At 41.5% G+C, this 17,301-nt stretch overlaps 3 protein-coding genes and 1 long non-coding RNA gene across 5 annotated transcripts; 2 read left to right on the forward strand and 2 right to left on the reverse strand.

Moving 5' to 3' along the window:
- The first annotated feature begins 206 nt into the window (after nt 1-206).
- Nucleotides 207-3,612, forward strand: LOC147798872 (uncharacterized). The gene is made up of 2 exons (XR_015425730.1): nt 207-611; nt 3,060-3,612. It is a non-coding gene; the product is annotated as an uncharacterized LOC147798872 (long non-coding RNA).
- Nucleotides 1,636-5,022, reverse strand: aqp4 (aquaporin 4). Its single transcript, XM_022241847.2, has 3 exons — nt 4,378-5,022; nt 3,965-4,045; nt 1,636-3,337 (listed from the first exon to the last, which is right to left on the reverse strand). The coding sequence occupies exons 1-3, from the start codon at nt 5,020-5,022 to the stop codon at nt 3,077-3,079; spliced, it is 987 nt and encodes a 328-aa protein (XP_022097539.2). The 3' UTR covers nt 1,636-3,076.
- Nucleotides 5,023-5,537: 515 nt separating this feature from the next.
- On the reverse strand, nt 5,538-12,138 carry LOC147798873 (alpha-ketoglutarate-dependent dioxygenase FTO-like). Its single transcript, XM_087138424.1, has 8 exons — nt 11,900-12,138; nt 10,215-10,292; nt 9,318-9,960; nt 8,617-8,813; nt 8,126-8,266; nt 7,458-7,577; nt 7,238-7,356; nt 5,538-6,968 (listed from the first exon to the last, which is right to left on the reverse strand). Exons 1-8 carry the CDS (start codon nt 11,987-11,989, stop codon nt 6,770-6,772), a joined length of 1,587 nt encoding a protein of 528 aa, XP_086994550.1. The 5' UTR covers nt 11,990-12,138; the 3' UTR covers nt 5,538-6,769.
- Nucleotides 12,139-12,354: 216 nt separating this feature from the next.
- LOC147798874 (protein fantom-like) lies at nt 12,355-17,025 on the forward strand. Of its 2 annotated transcripts, none has more exons than XM_087138363.1 (5): nt 12,355-12,559; nt 14,045-14,180; nt 15,484-15,625; nt 16,229-16,403; nt 16,876-17,025. In XM_087138363.1, the coding sequence occupies exons 2-5, from the start codon at nt 14,102-14,104 to the stop codon at nt 17,008-17,010; spliced, it is 531 nt and encodes a 176-aa protein (XP_086994489.1). In that variant the 5' UTR covers nt 12,355-12,559; nt 14,045-14,101; the 3' UTR covers nt 17,011-17,025. The 2 variants fall into 2 exon arrangements, with proteins under 2 accessions (XP_086994489.1, XP_086994488.1); XM_087138362.1 differs by having other exon boundaries at nt 12,355-12,454.
- Nucleotides 17,026-17,301: the final 276 nt, after the last annotated feature.

Raw genomic sequence — 17,301 nt, forward strand, 5'->3', positions numbered from 1 at the left:
TGGACAAACCTCGGAGTAGCTCTTTAAGGTTTGCATGTGGAATACCATAAGGTAGAGGGTTTACAGATATCACTAATGTTGTAGTCGATGACTTGGGGGACTGTCTTGTTCTTGAAGTATTCAATGGCCTCGCGGATATGTCAGGGGTGCCATTGTTCGATGCTAGCGATGAGATGGGCTTGATGCCACTTGATAGGGCGCCCCCTCCTGTCTAACGGGTCCCCTGTACCCAGGGACTCCCAACCTTCGGTGCCACATGGGTCCCCTGTACCCGGCACTCTCTCCAACACCCCAACACCAACTGCGACACGCACCAGTGAGCAGCCACAGCAACTCTCAAAACAGTTCTCGCCTTCATGTCCCAGTACCCAGATAGCTTGAATTCCAATTCCCACGCCTCAGTGATCACCCACAGCATACAAGCAGCAGCACAGTTGGATCGCGTCAGTCCTGAAGACGGACAGAGCACTCACTGTCCGAAACGTCGAGGAACCGGTTCTTTCAGGACCACACATACTCAAAAGAGATATTTTCCACGTGGTGTATCCGCAAACTCTCTACCTTATACCTCGGAGTGATGTGCGGTGGAGTGTGGCATTCCACAGGGCAGCGTACGTGGACCTCTTCTTTTTTAACATGTTCGTCAATGCCATCGCCCATAATATTAATTCTGATTGTACTTCATTCGCTAGTGATATACTATTGTACCGTAAAGTTCATGCTCACTCTGATGTTTCTACTCTCCAGCAGGACCTTGATAAGCTGAGTGTTTGGAATGTTCTAACGGTTTGACCTTCAATGGTAGTAAATCCAAACTTATGCACATCTCCCGTAAACGACACACATCCCTCCCTTCTTAATTTTTTAAGGTATCCCACTGACAGCCTACAATCGGTCAAATATCTTGGACTAGTTGGAGTCACTCTGAATACTCAGCTATCTTCGAACGATCATGTTAAGTCTGTAATTTCCTCTGCAAATCGCACTCTTGCTCTCATCAAAACCATTGTCTTCAACTCTTCTGCTTCAGCAAAACTTTCACGGTATAAAGCTTTCGTCCTTCCCATATATTGCAGTATGGTCTACCTGCCTGGCTTCTTCAGACAAGAAAGCAGGTTGACAATTTGGAGTAAGTTCAAAAACGTGCGACTCGTTTTATTCTTAGTCAGAAGCGTGGTGTGATGAGTTACCCTGACAGGTTAGAAACTCTGGGTTGGTCCAACTTATCTTGTCGTCGTAATTATGCTGTTCTCTCGTTTGTCGCCAAGTTTGGGTTCAATATTGTTGAATGTTCACGATGTTTTGTTTCAGCACCTGCATTTATTTTATTTCCATGCTCTCCTTCGTCTTTGGTCAACTCTCCCTGAACACGTTCGCATTGCTATTGTTTTACAGCCTTTTTTAACGTTTCTTCCCACTCTTCGAAACAGTGTTCTTTTCATAAATCCCAACCCCATATTTATATTGCATGTACATGTAAAGCTTATGACATGTAATTGTGCCTCCCTTCTGCCGATTGTCAATAACATTTTTTTTCTGATGTGTCGTATATTTATCTTGTGCATGTATTTTTGTATTTATTATGTCTTTATTGCTAACTCCTTACTTACTTAATTCAATCAATTTCTTACATCATTTTTATCCCTTTCCTTTTTTATTTCTGCTTTTATTCATTTCCAGCGAGTCATCTCCTGTTATTTCTTTTATATCGAATATTCATATGTTCTAATGTATTTTTATTTTTATATATTCTTACCTATATTTTTTATGTATTTACTGTACTCTTACCTTGATGAGGAGCAGAAGTTCGTCTTCTCATTTTAAGTACTATTTCAGCCTCCTGTTTGCCAATTATCCTTTACACTTTCATTACATTTATTGTACACTTACCTACTGTTCTCTTACACGGTATTATTTTGTATTTAAACTATTTATTATGTCCTTATTTATTGTGTCATTATTATTAATTGCTTATTCATTTAACTTATTAAATTTTATATTTAATTGCTTATATCTTTGATCATTTCCAGTGATCCCTTTTCTTTTTACGTTTAAATATTTTTAAGCTCTAACTTTTGGCTTCAAATACTTTTATATATAAGTATATTTATTTAAAGTTATTTACTCTATACACAACTTGATGTGGAGTGGCAGGTCTTTGGCCACAGTGATTGTTATCGCTTTCGCCTCTCCAATGCCCATCTTGTATGTGATGAAAAAGAATTGGCATGAATAAATAATAATAACAATATCGCACTCTCATCCATTCAACTCAAAGGCAGAGGAAATCAGATCGAAACAATCGAAAGTAAAACCAAAAGCAATTAAGCCATCAAGAAAATAACCTTCAAACATGCAATCATTACTTGAACTAATAAAATATCCGTTAGCTCTATTAAGACCTTCTTAATTCTTCCAAACACTTTACTCAAAAACAACACAACCAAATACAAAAAGGTTTAGAATGCGCCAAATTAAGAATAGAAGAACAGCGAGGCCACAAAAACAACAACTCAATAATAATTCCACTGTATACTGTAATCCTCATTTCGACTAGCTTTAGGAAGAAAACGCAACTTTTACGATCGAAGCGTATACGCGTCCACACATCAGCAAATAACGCAATACATGCCCAGGATGCTTGCCTTGAACATTTCGTTCGTATATATTTGCCGTCTCTGAATGAAGTTAACTTTCGCTTTATTTCCAACAAGCTGGGGCCTTCTATCTTAAGCTCCACTCTTCAGTTTTTCTATATCTGCAGGATCAATCGGAACAAGGAATTTATTCATCGTGGCAGTTGAAACCAGATAAGAATTTGTACGATTCGCCCCGTCTCTCGTAACCAACCTTTGTTGGAGAAAATCGGCTGACGGAAGTCCAGTACTAATCCCACAGACAGTAATCATTTTTAAACAGACGTTTCACTACTCATAAGCCACGCAGAAAAGAGCACGATTGTAGTGTGGAGTTCTTTCATGAAACAGGCAGTCGTTTTAATGGAAAATGCTCTCTGTCATTCTTTAATTTCCCTTATTCTCTCATGATTGATTCTCCAGGAAAAACATCATAAGGGCTAAACATCAGTGATGATGTGCGAACCAGAGAGGATATTATTGTTGTTAAGTGCAACGGCAGGCGAGGTCAGAGCAACTCTCTCGTCTGCGGCCCCCAGAGTGTTCTCGAGCGTGCTGCCCGTGTCACTTTCCTCCTCAACACGCTGAACCTGTCGCTGGTTGGCCTGGGTCTGCTTCTGGGTGAGGGTGCCCGGAGCGAAGAGCCGACGGTAGACGGTGCTGGCTATCAAACCGGCCAAGAGCGGAGCAACCCAGTACACCTGACAGCATTCAAAGAGAACAAACGAAAGACTTGTCCTCCGAATGACCATCCTTGACACTATGATTTTTTTAAATCCTAAACAGGAATTCTCCCGACAAACCAAGTTCTCGTTAGATCTTTTTTTTTTACAAGAAGCTATTTCCTGATTTCTTTTTTATTAGTTTGTTATAATAATAAGAACAACAACAGGGAGATGGCTTTCCGTAATTTTGTCATTTGTCGAATGGCAAATCTTATTCTGTGGTAATCTGAATAAAATTGGGGTCTACTGCACGCTTCCTTGCCATTATAAAGATAATTTTTGAAGAAGTGTGTAAATAGAAATTGTCGTATCTGGGAGAGTTCTGGGAAATTTGCCAAGTACCAGCTCTCTTCTGTTGATTGCCAGTCACATTGTAAAAAAAGGAAACACCCAGCTCGGAAACTAAGTTACGTTCTCAATACCTCTTTAAAACCTTTTATGTCTCCATGCAGCTATATCTTCTTCAGACAATACTGACACAAATGTCGGATTTTGCTGCCTTCAGGAAAACGGGAAAGAATCATATCGCGTAAACAAGGTGCATTTACGAGTTTTGGGGGTCGGTAGTTTCATTATTGCCTTCAGAAGAGTTGGAGTACTTACCCAGTGATTACTCCAATTACCCGCTGATAAGGCTGGGCCAAAGGACCGTGCCGGATTCATACTGGCGCCAGTGAATGGAACCTGGCCAATCAACAAAGAGCAAAGTCAACAACATGACGGTACATGAATGGATTTCCACTGCAATACCCGAAGAGCAAAATAAATAAAAAGACGATAGTCTGGTTTAAAGTTCCGTTGCAAAACAACAACACATGCATTGAATATTTGAAATCTGCGATTTATAACAATACTGTATCAAAAAATCACTATTTGGTGCCGATAAGAAGAAATTATGCGATGTTTGTGTACAATAATGTTGTTGAGAAAAAAAATTAAAAACTACATTCAACCAAAATTGCAACACTTTAATTAAATTCAACTTAAACAGAAAATACACTTTTATACTGATTTACCGCGATTAGTAAGCCAACTGCCACAGAAACACCTATGGCCAGCGCAGGTGGGATTCTGTCGTCTTTTCTTTGTGGATCTGTCGTCATGAACACAGTGAAAATCAACTGGAGCGAGACAATCAGCTCCACAGCAAACCCCTGTCCTACTGAAATGTGCTCTCCAAGCAAGGTGCATCCCAGGGTTGCGTTGTACCGAGGGTCCGCAGGCGTGGCCGCTCGGAGCAAGGCCGCGCCCAGGTAACTGCCAAGACACTGAGCGCCAATGTAGAGCAACCCGCGCACCACGCTCAGCTCTCGGTACACAACGAGCGGCAGCGTGACGGCAGGGTTGAGGTGCGCCCCGCTCACTTCACCAAAGCAGTGCACAAGAGAACCGATGACCAGGCCGAAGGACAGCGAGATGTGGAGGTTGCTGGGAGCATTGGCTCCTGGCCAGGCCACCGAGGACCCAGTCCCCAAGAACACGAAGAGGAAGACCGCTAGGCATTCGGTGAAGACTGCACGCCACAAGAGCAAATTCCCAACCACCTTCTCGAAGACGACCCGTCGCCGACGACCAGACTGCGACCCATCCGGCGGCTCATAGTGAGACAGAAACACTGTCTCAGCATTAACTCCGCGAAATCTTGCACGAATCCTGTCCATATTCGCTCACAGACCTCATTTAATTTTAACAACAGCCGACAGTTAACTGACACCATTTGTTTATTTAGCCCAAGCGTCAAAGCAAAATTAAGCACAGCAATCACAATTCATTTATTTACTGTGTATGAGGCTAATGATGGAATTAAGTTGGCGATGCCAGTTGACAGCGTATTAGTAGTCATCATCGGATAGCTGCAAGATTTCTTATCTACAAATCCTGGATCCTTAAGTCTTTGACAATAACATACAATGGCTGATCAACACGTGGCAAATTTCCACTCGTGAATGATAGAGAAGCTACTGCTACGGATGGACTCTGCTCCATGATGGGTCAAAGTTAAATACAAAATTTTTAATTTATAGATGTTGTTTAGCAACCACAGATAGCATGTACTTATCAATTGTGTCGGAATAAAAAGCTTTTGTTGTACCAACACCTTTTGCACACATATGTATATGCAGAAACTGCATTATTTCAGGTTAATCTGTAATGATGTACAAATCATGTAAAGACATAATATGTTTGACACTTTATTTTCAGGGCAATGGAAATGCATAAAAAACGCATTTGCTCAATTCACCAGTTGAAGTTAACACGTTTTGGGAATGTATTTAAAGGTTACTTTGAAACTGGGGAGCAAGCACAATTACATCATAATACATGCGCAAAATCAATGTGTGATTAAACGATTTTTATCAAGAAAATCTGGGTTGAATCATGGTTGAATCTTCAGGCAGTTTTTGCGTGTGTATGGGCAGGAGAGTCACTGGCTTTGAGACTGACAAAAGTCCAACACAAGACCTCCAGTCTGAATTTAAGTCACAAGCTATTCAAATGAACTGCAACACAAGCGTGCTACTGGTACTTTTCACACTGTTGCTTATGACTGGTCTTGTGTCTGGTCTCAGGCAGTCTTGACTACAACACCGACTACCCACTGCTGTTAACATACATGTACCAGGCTTCTACAGAAGACAGTCCATGTTTGGAACAGCCAAAATGGTATGACCTGATTGAGAACGCACTGAAGTGAGCTTTGGCCCTGAGAGAAAACATACTTCAGGGCTACCAATTTGGGTGGTAAAATTTTGGGGTGGTAAAATTTTGGGCAGTAAAATTTCAAAAATTGATCTCTTCCAACAGGAAAAAAACTCGAAAAAACAAAAACAAAAATACAGAAACAAAAATGACCACTGGAATTCAAACCAAGAACACCCACAATACCTGTCTTTTACCTTGCTCACTATGCTGCGCAAGCCAGCTCGACCGATCTTCTTTTTTTTCTTCTTTTGTGTCCACGACCATTGGGCATAGCAACCGAGGTGGTGTGGAGGGTTACAACACTTCCCAATAATTAATTCCCGGAGGCAAACAGAACTTTGGTCCGTAAATGTATCCAAAATTGGTACATTAACGATACACGAATGGCCGTTGGCACTTCCCCTGAAGCATAAAATATAGCGTACACAGATTTCCATTTTCTGCACTTTGTAAATTTCACACAACACGAGGTTAGCAAACAAGTTACAAGTCAGCAAATTGACTCTAGCACACCCCTCCCCAGAGAAAAGGCCTTCACTACGCCCTGTCCATAACTCCACATAACGTCAATGAGGCTGGAAAGTAACTTAGGTAATACCATAATATATTCCAGCTGTGTGCCGAACAGGGTCTATTCTCTGTAAAAGCCTCGCTTGGGAATAGCGGTGGTCAGTCGGATCAGGCGGACTGACAGAAAACAAGTTGTCAGCTATGTAAACCAGTGTCGGAGCTTTCAGAGTCACTGGGAGACTTGATTCGCTTTCCATTGCACAACAGTCTCATCTTCCGGATGATGCCTTTGAGGTCAAAGGGCAAAGGTTGAGAGGGGTCATCATTGTCCCACTTTGGCCTGTGGATGGGCAGGAAGTCACGATGAATGGTCTCTAAGAGCCTACGTGGAAACCTGTACAAGAGAAAAGATGAAGTTATTAAAGTAAAAGGGACAAGGTAAACGATGTAATAATTTCCTCAAGGAATTAAAATGTATTAAATGGCACCTTTATTACGGGCAATTTTAAATACATCAATCAAAATGAGATCCAAATGCAGACGTGGAAAGGTCACAGCAAGCATATTCTTTGCAAACAGGAAATGGAGACATGGATTTCTAGTCTACAAATAACTGGACATCAGTTCAAGATAGAGGGAACAACACTGATGGAGCTTTCATACTTGTCGAGACACTCCTGTCGCAACTTCCGTCTTTCCTTCAAATGTGGGAGGAGGGCCTCAGCAATCACGGAGCCTTCCTCAGGGCCAAGACGATTTGCTTCTTCAACTGCAAGTTTTGTCTGGCAGGAAAAAAATAAATAAAAATACACCCTAGAACCACAAATAGACAATATTACAATGAAGCGCAGTTTCACAATATTATCACTGGTTCCCATATTACCATATGTTCCATCTTATTCCAGTCTGCCTCCAGGCACTCCATAGCTGGTACCCAGCCCCCCCTCTCTGCAGCGTGCCTTGATCCTTGCATCCAGAACTGACGCAGCCATTCAAACTCCACCTACAATGTGAAAACCACAAACAATGGAGTCTGTTTATCCTGTACTGTGCGTTTGCCTGAGAACACACAATGTGTCTCCCTTTGAAAATAATTAAAGTATCTAACTAATCAGGGAAAGACAAACATTTTAAATATCCCTACAAAGTTTAGGAATCAACCCCAAACTTGAAATCATGTTCTCCAAAACTGCTGACTTCCTGTAAAGTTGTATCTGCCATCTCATGGTCCTCCCCAAAACCACTTCATCCTGTACTGGGAGGGGTTTGCATTCAGGATTATTTTTTCACACAATCTCACAATGCAATAGATGGCTTAATTAGGCCCTGTTGCCAGCTAGGAGATGAGTTTTGGGTTTGTCCCCTACCATGGTATGATTCAGATTTCTGTGGTGGAATACACTTGATTCTTGTCGTCTTAATGCGCACAAACCCGTAGTGCCTCTCCATGGATATTCAGTGCACAGTGGGGATGGCATTCAAGTGTGTTTCATATCTTTCCCCATGATCATAGTGAGTAACCTGCACATAAAGTCCATACAAGTTACTCACCTCATTGTGAACAGTTTCAGTGAAATCAAGATGACCAGCTTGAAATGATTTCAATTCATATTCGCCATTCTCCAACTGACTTAGGTTACCTAGAGCCTCCAGGCATCGCTGCTGGATGTATGAGAGAGTCCCCTGCTGGCACTGAAAGAAAAGACTGGTAAATTCTAACAGTCATATGCTTTGAGAAGATCCCGAAGTAGCAGAGTGCAGATGTACCAAAATCTACAAAACTTTGCAGATGTTTGCAATTTTATACCTTGAGGTTGTTGCGAAAATTTCCAATAGTTTCCTTGTCAGTCTAGTATTCTCAAACCATTAAATGAATTTTTTTTTTGGGGGGGGACTCCTCCACATTTGTAAAAAAGTAAATTAATGAGCCAGTCACTTTCAAACTTCCATCGGTAACTCCATCATTTGAGCTGAACCTAGCTTGGCTACCACCCATCACATAGTGCCAATGCATGTATGCTATCAAAAGCACTAAGACTTACATCAGCAACCCTGTGAGTTGTGCTGAACCTAGCCTGGCTGCCAGCCACCACACAGTGCTGGTGTGTGTCATTCAGATCTCCCAACATGAAGTAGGACTCCCCAGTTTGTAGGGGAATGGCGACACCTGGAGTCTCAATGTCCCATGATACCTTGAAGCCAACCATCCAATCGGAGTCTGTGGTCGAATCTCCTCCATCTGTAGCAGATTTTATCAACAAAAACTTTATCTGAGGATGCAACATAAGATTCTGTACCAAGCATTTCACATGTGTGACTCCTTCAGTGGAGGAACATACCACAAAACACACAAACATTCTTGGGGAGTTTTCCAAAGTTCAGTGAGATTTTATTGTCACAAGATCATGAAAGGAACTTATGCAATGAAAAAAACTTAGCAATAAGAACTTTCCTTAGTGGGGGGATGGAACATGACACCCAAAGCCCTCAAACCAAGCTTGTCTTTTGTTGTGATCTAAACTGATATGGAACATCAATTTCATGTATACACAAACAAATTCACAGAAAATCAGAGTTTTCAAATTCTTGCTGCACATGTGCCGTCATTTTGCCGGTGTTCATTGAATTGTTAACACAGTATCAAAAATATAAAAAAACTTGAGACCACGGCACAATTTACTTTTGAAAAAATTCCATTTAACAGTGCTCCCGGCTAAGCAGGTACAAGGTTAAAGATTGTAACCTGATGAGCATGTGTGGTTGTACACTGCCACTGTGGAGCCCCGAACGAGGTTACCATCCATGTGCCAGCTGACAGCCAGGGGTCCCATCCCATAATAAGGCTCCGGCTTCAGCCTCAAATCTGGGTCCTCTGGGTCCATGTAATTGATGAGCACCACATTGAAATTGGTTCCTTCTTCGATGGACAGCCCATGGGTCATTTGCTTTGGTTCTTCAACACAGATCCTCTCTCGTGGCCTGTCCTTTGAGGAGCAGGGTGCAACTTCTTGTGAGGGAGAACTCTTCAAATGAGTCTGTTCTGCTGTTTTCTTGCGCAGTAATCTCCTGGAGACAGCCTTGTAATGCTCGTTGAGCTTTCCAATAGTCTCACTTGCAAGTTCAACCTCACTTTCAGGCTTATGGTGCCCAAAGGACCATGGGATTGTAAACAGGCGCAAGCCCAGGTACTTGTACGTTGTCCCTGGCTCACCAATCAGAGTACGTGAGATGGGCGTCTGAACAGTCTGACCTTTGACTTTCACCCAGTCCCGGTAGAAGTAACCATGGTAACGAAGTATGTCCAATGCCCATGTCAGTTCTTCATGTAAGGATACTGGAATACCGGTGCTTGGCTCATGTGCAAAGTTGAAGTAACTTTTTCTCATCTGCATAACAGTACCAGAATGTGACCCAATTTCATCCAATTAAAAAATGCAGTAATTTGAATATTCATGTTCATGTATCATGGTTGTGGAAACGAGCTGTTCTGCATACATGTAGTATGTTGTAATTGCAAGTGATAACTGGGGGGGGGGAAGAGTATGAGACATGATTCATATCAATGACCTGGCCAATATGAGCAATGAAATGTTCAGCTTATTCCATAATCAATCTTGAACTTGTCAGTGACTGAAATTACCAGTGACTTGAAGTCAGGATGATCGGGCATCAAGAACTGTAGTCTCCCTCGGGCAACCTCAGACAGCAGTTTCTTCTTCTGTGAAATGAAAAATAAGTAACAATCAAAAGATTAATTTGAACTAAAGTCAACAACTGAGAGTATGGGCTACCAGTATGCACAAATTTTTTATTTCATTCATTACCAGACAATCTGTAATTCTAGGAGACATTTTTGTTTCACACAGTTTTGTAACTTCTTAAAAAGGTGTGTCTCACTTCAATATTACCTTTGTAGCCTTGCGAAGCCTTCCTAATGCTCATGTCATTACCTCCAGAAAAAATATGGGGTTCATTGCGTGCACTGCTCTCTAAAAGTGCGGTGGGTGTGACTAAAACCTTGAGTGTATTTCTGAGGGGTCATGCTATATAGCGTCAACAAGCGTCAACAAAGTCTCAACAAGTTATTCGAGCATATGTATGCAAACATTTTATATTTACAATTTTAATTAGGCTCCTACATATCATATTCAGCATATCCCATTTATCTAAAATGATATTTGAGTGTGAAAATTTCAGCAGCCCAACCGGCCGACATCTTGTTCTTGCGTGGACGGCAGAGAAAAGAAAGATTGTGGCCCTGTACATGCATCACAAAAACATATTGTTTTCCTGCAAGAATCTGGAAGCAAATTTGCCGTTTTTAAATCTTTAAAGGGTATTTTCAAGTTGTTTATGCTACTTGTGTCTTGACACTTGTTGACGCTAAATAGCACAACCATTTCTGGGGTGCTCACCTCTAGACACCTGGAAATTTTTATTTCTGAAGATGCCATGAACATCAGGACCAAAGTTACACAAGCTAACAGAACTGAAGGATTGAGGGGTCATTTGGGAAGGGCGTTGGCAGAATATGAAATTCACAGTAAAATTATTCTAGGATGTACTACAACCTGGTCAATAGCTCAGCCATATTAGGTGAGTGCATGATGACGATTACTATGATCACACTGCTTCATCACAAACATGACAAAGCACAAAGTTAGACCTGTATGCAGTTGGTAGGCTACAGGGTAAAACTTCCTTTAAAGTATGCATCATGTACATGGATCAACTTGGAACCATCCTCACCAAGCAATGGAAAAGAACACGGTGAAGTGCAATCCCTAGTGCACTATCAACATGTCACATGTTCTCGGGATGGCATTTGTAAACTTCGAGACCCCCTGTTTTTATCATTATTTGTACAAAAGAGGTTGACCTGCAAAATATGCAAAAGGCTACACCTTTGCACCTCAGGAAATATTCTCTTAATGATGTTGACCCTAGTTTTCATGGTTTTTAGAAGAATTTCTGAAGAAAATGCAGCTTTCGTACTTGATTTCCCAAAACAGACAATGACTGACACATCGGACAGTGATGTCGCCATGGTTGTTTTTATTTCCCTCATAAATCAAATCCTTGCTCTCTTTCCACAAATTAATCTTGCAGTTGGAGACAGTATAATCTAGTAACATTAGATTTAAAGTAAAAGTAAAATTCCGTTCTATTAGGAACAGCGTCCCGAATTTACAAACGCCCGAGTGACAGTGTGTTTTATTCCTTCATGGTGACAGTGACAAGCAAAGGGAATAATAACCAGGTAACATGATACGCAATGACAAGGAACAAAATGTTCCATTTTTTTAACATGTTTTAGGCCTTTACCTTTACTTCTTTTCCCAGATCTTCCGTCTGTCTTCTCTTCGACATTTTTGACATCCATCGACGAAGGACATTCAAACTCAAAAATCGCATTGCCGAACTTTGCACTTCTTCATCTTCTCGACTGAAAATTTCTCCAGGTCACTGGTTAATGCTGGTTTCGCACACGTGGAGACAAGAGATGAGTTGTTTACTTCCGGGAAATTTATGGTGTTCCTTTAAATATTACTTCCTTCAAAAGTCAACCTATAGAGAGAAACGAATTAGGCTTTTAAGATATACTTTAGACTAAAATTGCATGGATTTTTCAAACAATATTTGAATCCGAACAACGAATATATATTTTCAAATAAATGAAGCCCTCACAGACTTGTACTATTCCAGAAAGTGGGGCCCATTTATTTGGACACACCAGAATTGTCATGTGCAGGACGCATGCGCATTATTGAACCACAGCTGAAATTCTTTTTCAAATGGCCGGTACTCCGGTAGGCCTAGAGCGACATGACAACAATGAAAACGAATGGAAGTTAAATTGCTGTTCGTGAAATCTGTGTGGTAAGATGTGTTGGGGATAAGCTGGATCATTTAAGGTGGAAACAACTTCCACAGGTTGCTCTGAAGACTTTGAATTTGAAGAATTTTTAGGTTTAGGCCCACTCAGTAAGTTACACTTGCCGTTCATAATTTTACAAATTAGGGCTGTACAGCAGGCCCTAGAACTGTGAGTCGACCAACTGTCGACGCTATACGATCTTTGGGTTCGACATCTTCCCCATCGATAACTCGTACCCAAAATCCCACACCCGGGACAACTCGTACCCGAGTCAACTTGTATCCGAACATCTCGTTCCCGGGACACTTCAACCCGGGACAACTCCTACCCGGCTAAAAAAAAATGTATTTTGTCATGTTTGTTGCGGTTTCAAGCATGTCGAGGAAACAAAGAAATGTTTCTCATCTTTTACAGATAAGCCTAATCACCCCCAGAACTGTGGGGTCCGACTTCCGCTCCTCATGGGAGAGGAGGGGATGTCGGACCCCACAGTTCTGGGGGTAACTAACAGATAATGATGCCACTGATGGAAGGAAATGAGCCCTTTCACTTGCGGGATGTTGCCATGTCGTTCATCTTTGGCACCACCGTATCTAGAATTAAAACAGCAATTTAAAAGTGAAACATTGTTTCATACCATGGTGACTGAATAATGAAGGCTTACGTAAGATGGCTTTTCCGTGCTCTTTTGAGTAATGAATTCCTTTCTTCATACGGCATTTACATGTATTAATGAAAGAAAAAGAGTAACTGCACGTATGAAGCCTGTTCCTAAACCCTCAAAAATTTGGCAATCCAAAGATCGGAGCAGTCAAACATCCATAAAATGCATAAAAAATGGGTACCGTTTAGGTCGGCTTGCCCTTAACTTGATTTGCGATTTGAATAAATGTGCTCTATTGAGTTCCAGTAATTAAAACACTTTCGGACAATGTCACCATACTTTGGCCTTTCTTCTTTGTGTGAATTTTTTTCAGGAAAATCAGTATCAATCGTGAGCAAGGGGACTAAGGACCTTTTCGCTGCCTGCCAATCGCTGGTTCTGTGCCAGTCAAGTTTCAGAAATTAGTATTAATCAAAAAAGGACAAGTAAAGCCCTTTTCACTGCTTGCTAAACAGAGGTTTTTGCGTCAATATTTTTTCATAAATTAGTGTCCATCATGATCAAAGGCTTTAAAACAAGCCCAATCAGGTCCTTTTCACTGCCTGCTAATCAGTGGTCCTAAAGATACCACACCACCTTTAATCCTATCTGCCCCACGCCACGTACTGCAACTGCTGAAGCACATGCCTGCTTGCGGGCTTTTTACTACTAGGAAACCCCGGGGAGGGGGGCATTTCTGTAAAACAAAAACCAACAGACTGCTGCATTATCAACAATAAAACCCTGCATTTGGTATGCTGTACGATAGGTCTGACATCACTAATGTTAATGTCACCACAAGCTATGATAACATGCAGGTTTGTCTTGGGTTACGAGTTGTCCTAGGTACGAGATGTCCAACATTCGGACTAGACGAGGGGTAACTTAAGGCAAGATCATAAAGGTCATGCATGAACATGTGTGAATGATAATGTCCTTTATTTTACAGGTTCCATCTAATATGGTCAGATCAGTGTACGTGTAACCAGACCTTGCATCACATGTAATGGATGTAGAGAGTGAGTATGACGAGACACCAGTCCGAGACCCTAGTGGGGGTGCAAGAGGTCATGAGTTGCCACAGGGTAAGAAAAAAATTACCATACTTGGGTACCGGTACGGAGGAAGAACACAGAAGGAGTTACAACTCTGACACATCACAGTGCTCGATGATCATCGCTGCCCGGTCAAACGAACAATAGCAAACATTCCAGAAATGCCTGATTACTGCCTGCAGCTTAGCCGGAAAAGTGGTGCCAGTAATATCATAGCAATATTTGTGGTGTTTTCTTTGCAGTTCAAAACTACAACTTGTCGCAGTGACCAGGAAATAGAAAAAAGCTATCATTAGATTTACTTTTGCTGTCGTGAATAATTTTTAAAAATGATTTTAATGCACTTTTCCATTATCCATGCAATGTTTGCAATTTCATTTTGTCACTCCAAAACATCAATTTTCGAAGTCTTTGTATGAATGTAGCTAAGACTGGCCAACATGTTGACCAACACAGGACAGTTAAGTTCACGAAAAACAAAATGCGCTGTTTCATGTTGACATACCGGGCATGCCAAAAAGTGGTAATTGGCCAGATGTTATAGCCCGGGCAGTTCAAACTCCTGTGTCCTTCCTCCATGGTACCAAGTAGCTTTGAGCTATTCCTTGTTTCCATTGTAACCGTTATCCATCTGTATTCAGCATGTTAGAAAACACCAACCATGCCACTTTTAGCCGGAATCCTGTACTTTGTTTTTGGAGGAAATTAGGACTTCGTTGACTGGCCTTCATCATCATATCTACATAAATTCCAGTCATTTGATTGGTGGGTCATTGATCATGCACCTTTCAAGTATTCAATGCATAGCACAACCACACTGCAATAAAATTGAACAGAAATTCCATTCCAACTTTAAATTGATCTGTATTAAACTTCTGTCAAGTGCAGATGTATTCAAAACTGAGTCAGGCTCTGTATGAAGCAAGTAATGACTTTTTTATGTGCATGCATTGTAAAGAACTTAATAAATTTATTTGGTGTCATTTTATTAATTCCGCTCTGCTTGTCACATGGAATGGAACTTCCCATCTGTCACTTCATGAAATTATTCTTACCATTGCATTCATAAATCCTCAGTATTTGTATAATGCCATGAGGGTCTGATATCCAAATATGTGTTTATGGCTTTCTGCACCCTGTTTGATTTGGAGATCTCTTCATGTTTGGAAGATTTCCTGTGAAGTGCCTTGGTTGAGGGATGGAAACCTGACTTCGCTGTGATGTTTCCGAAAGTAAAAATAAATCATTTTTGCACTGCAACACAAACTAGTACTTCAGTGCCTATTCTGAAAAAACACCTGCCTTGGCACTTTTTCGTCTTGTCCTCCATTAGATAGCGAGCAGCGTCGTGCCCAGCAGAGACGAGCCATCGCCAAGATCAGCCGGGAGGAGTTAGAAGATAAATACCTCCGCCTCCACGACGAGAATCTGGTCCTGAAGAGACACGCCCGGAAACAGGAGGAGAAGATTAAGAAGTTAGATTGACAGTCGATTTTGAAGTCTTGACTACACCTGTTTGTCTGTGTCAATGCATTATATGTAGGTTTCTTTAAATTTCTAACATGATAGAGAAGGAGTAGTGTAATTTGTGACCAGATCCCACACAATGAGTCTTAGGTCTTCTTTTGCAGTAATTTTGTTCAGTTTGCATTAGAAAGACCTCTGTTTTGATGGTTGGCACCCTGATGAAAGTGGACATTGTGTGAGTGAAAGCTGTTAGGGATCTTCTACTAGCTTACACAGTGTAAAATTCTTTCAGTTGGCCTTCTTTACCTCAAAAGGGTTCGTCTTGACTTCATGATTCTTGACTCATTTGTTGGATCACATTTACCTTTCACCATGACACTTGCACCCATACAGTTACAGTAGATTCCAAAGCCTTTGTGGGTGAAAAGCAGAGGCATGCATTTGGGCTTTTGTTCAGTTGCAAAGACTTCATTAATTGCTGTCGGTGTTGAGTATGGCCCGGGAAAGTTAAATCTTTAGTTTTTTAATGTGAAACTGTCAAAGCAGGCCTAATAAAAGTTGCAATACATGTATTGTCAAAAAGTTGAAATGTGCTCTGGCCAAATATGCAGAATGGCCACCAAGTTGCTGAGGTTGATCAGTGACCGCAAGAAGCAAGACCAAGAAGGGGGCGGGGCTCAACGGCCAGCTCGCAAGGGGCGGGATATTGAGACAGAAGAGATGCTGGAGGACCTACAGAGCAAAGTACGGGAGCTCACCAAACAGAACGACTTGCTCAAAAATAAGGTATGCGACAGACAGGACTAGTACTGCAGCAGGCCAGACATTTTACTCAGGGAAGGATTCCTTTTGCTTGTGGAGACTACTCACGAAACGGTCCTGTGATTAACATGCTGAGAACCTTGAATTGGGACCCCCTGCCAATGAGTCCTTATCACCAGATCACAGCACTTCAAGATCACCCATCACATTATCACAATCGATTCTAGTCACTTCCTGAAACCCAAAACTAGGGGGGTCAAGGTACAAGACGTTCCAACAGCAAACATTTCGAGAGAACTTGAAACTCAACGTCAATGTTTACCCACTTGTTTTTTCCCATCAAGGTAGGGGACAAACTTCATCAGGCCGGCCGGCGTAGACTCATCCATCCATGGGCAACAACATAACTCAAATGAGTTTCCACTCTCCTGAAGGCCTTTGATTAGAGCCTGTTTGGATGGCATACTAATGCATTTTTGTGTCTGTCTCTGTACAGTTGATGGTCACCAAGCAACAGCTTGCCACACAGGGTACCAGACCAACGCCTTATCCACACGTCCAGTCCAGGATCAATACAGTACGTTGTTCATGCCATCTTTTGGCCCTGTCCCAATCAACTGTCTGTGGCTAGAATTAACACACTTGTCTGTGGAAATTGCTTGCAGCCGCTAGCCCAGTGGCTTTCATAGGCGCAGGTGTTATTTCTCGTCTCAGCCGTTACTTTCAGATACATTGTTCTTTTGCAGAAAGATTGTCAGGTCGGGGTGACGCAGAGTCAGACCCATGCTTGACTATATACTGGAAACTTGATGAATGAACATTGCTTAATATACTGGAGAAGTGAATGGTTTATTGAAGATTGCTGGAAAATTATGACATCAGGTTCCTGTACTTTGATAACATTTAAATGCTAAAATATAAT

This window comes from Acanthaster planci, linkage group LG06, assembly GCF_054643075.1.
Source record: "Acanthaster planci isolate LZ-2023a linkage group LG06, COTS_SCS, whole genome shotgun sequence".
In the NCBI taxonomy this organism is placed as follows: Eukaryota; Metazoa; Echinodermata; class Asteroidea; order Valvatida; family Acanthasteridae; genus Acanthaster; species Acanthaster planci.

Coding starts and splice junctions, on each gene's coding strand:
- aqp4 (XM_022241847.2), bottom strand. CDS start 5,022: ATGGACAGGATTCGTGCAAGATTTCGCGGAGTTAATGCTGAGACAGTG. Junction 4,046..4,377: donor CAGTTGGCTTACTAATCGCG/GTAAATCAGTAT, acceptor TTGATTGGCCAG/GTTCCATTCACTGGCGCCAG. Junction 3,338..3,964: donor GTAATTGGAGTAATCACTGG/GTAAGTACTCCA, acceptor GAATGCTGTCAG/GTGTACTGGGTTGCTCCGCT.
- LOC147798873 (XM_087138424.1), bottom strand. CDS start 11,989: ATGCGATTTTTGAGTTTGAATGTCCTTCGTCGATGGATGTCAAAAATG. Junction 10,293..11,899: donor ATCTGGGAAAAGAAGTAAAG/GTAAAGGCCTAA, acceptor TTCATTTCACAG/AAGAAGAAACTGCTGTCTGA. Junction 8,267..8,616: donor CAACTCACAGGGTTGCTGAT/GTAAGTCTTAGT, acceptor CTTTTCTTTCAG/TGCCAGCAGGGGACTCTCTC.
- LOC147798874 (XM_087138363.1), top strand. CDS start 14,102: ATGGATGTAGAGAGTGAGTATGACGAGACACCAGTCCGAGACCCTAGT. Junction 14,181..15,483: donor AGGTCATGAGTTGCCACAGG/GTAAGAAAAAAA, acceptor GTCCTCCATTAG/ATAGCGAGCAGCGTCGTGCC. Junction 16,404..16,875: donor ACGACTTGCTCAAAAATAAG/GTATGCGACAGA, acceptor GTCTCTGTACAG/TTGATGGTCACCAAGCAACA.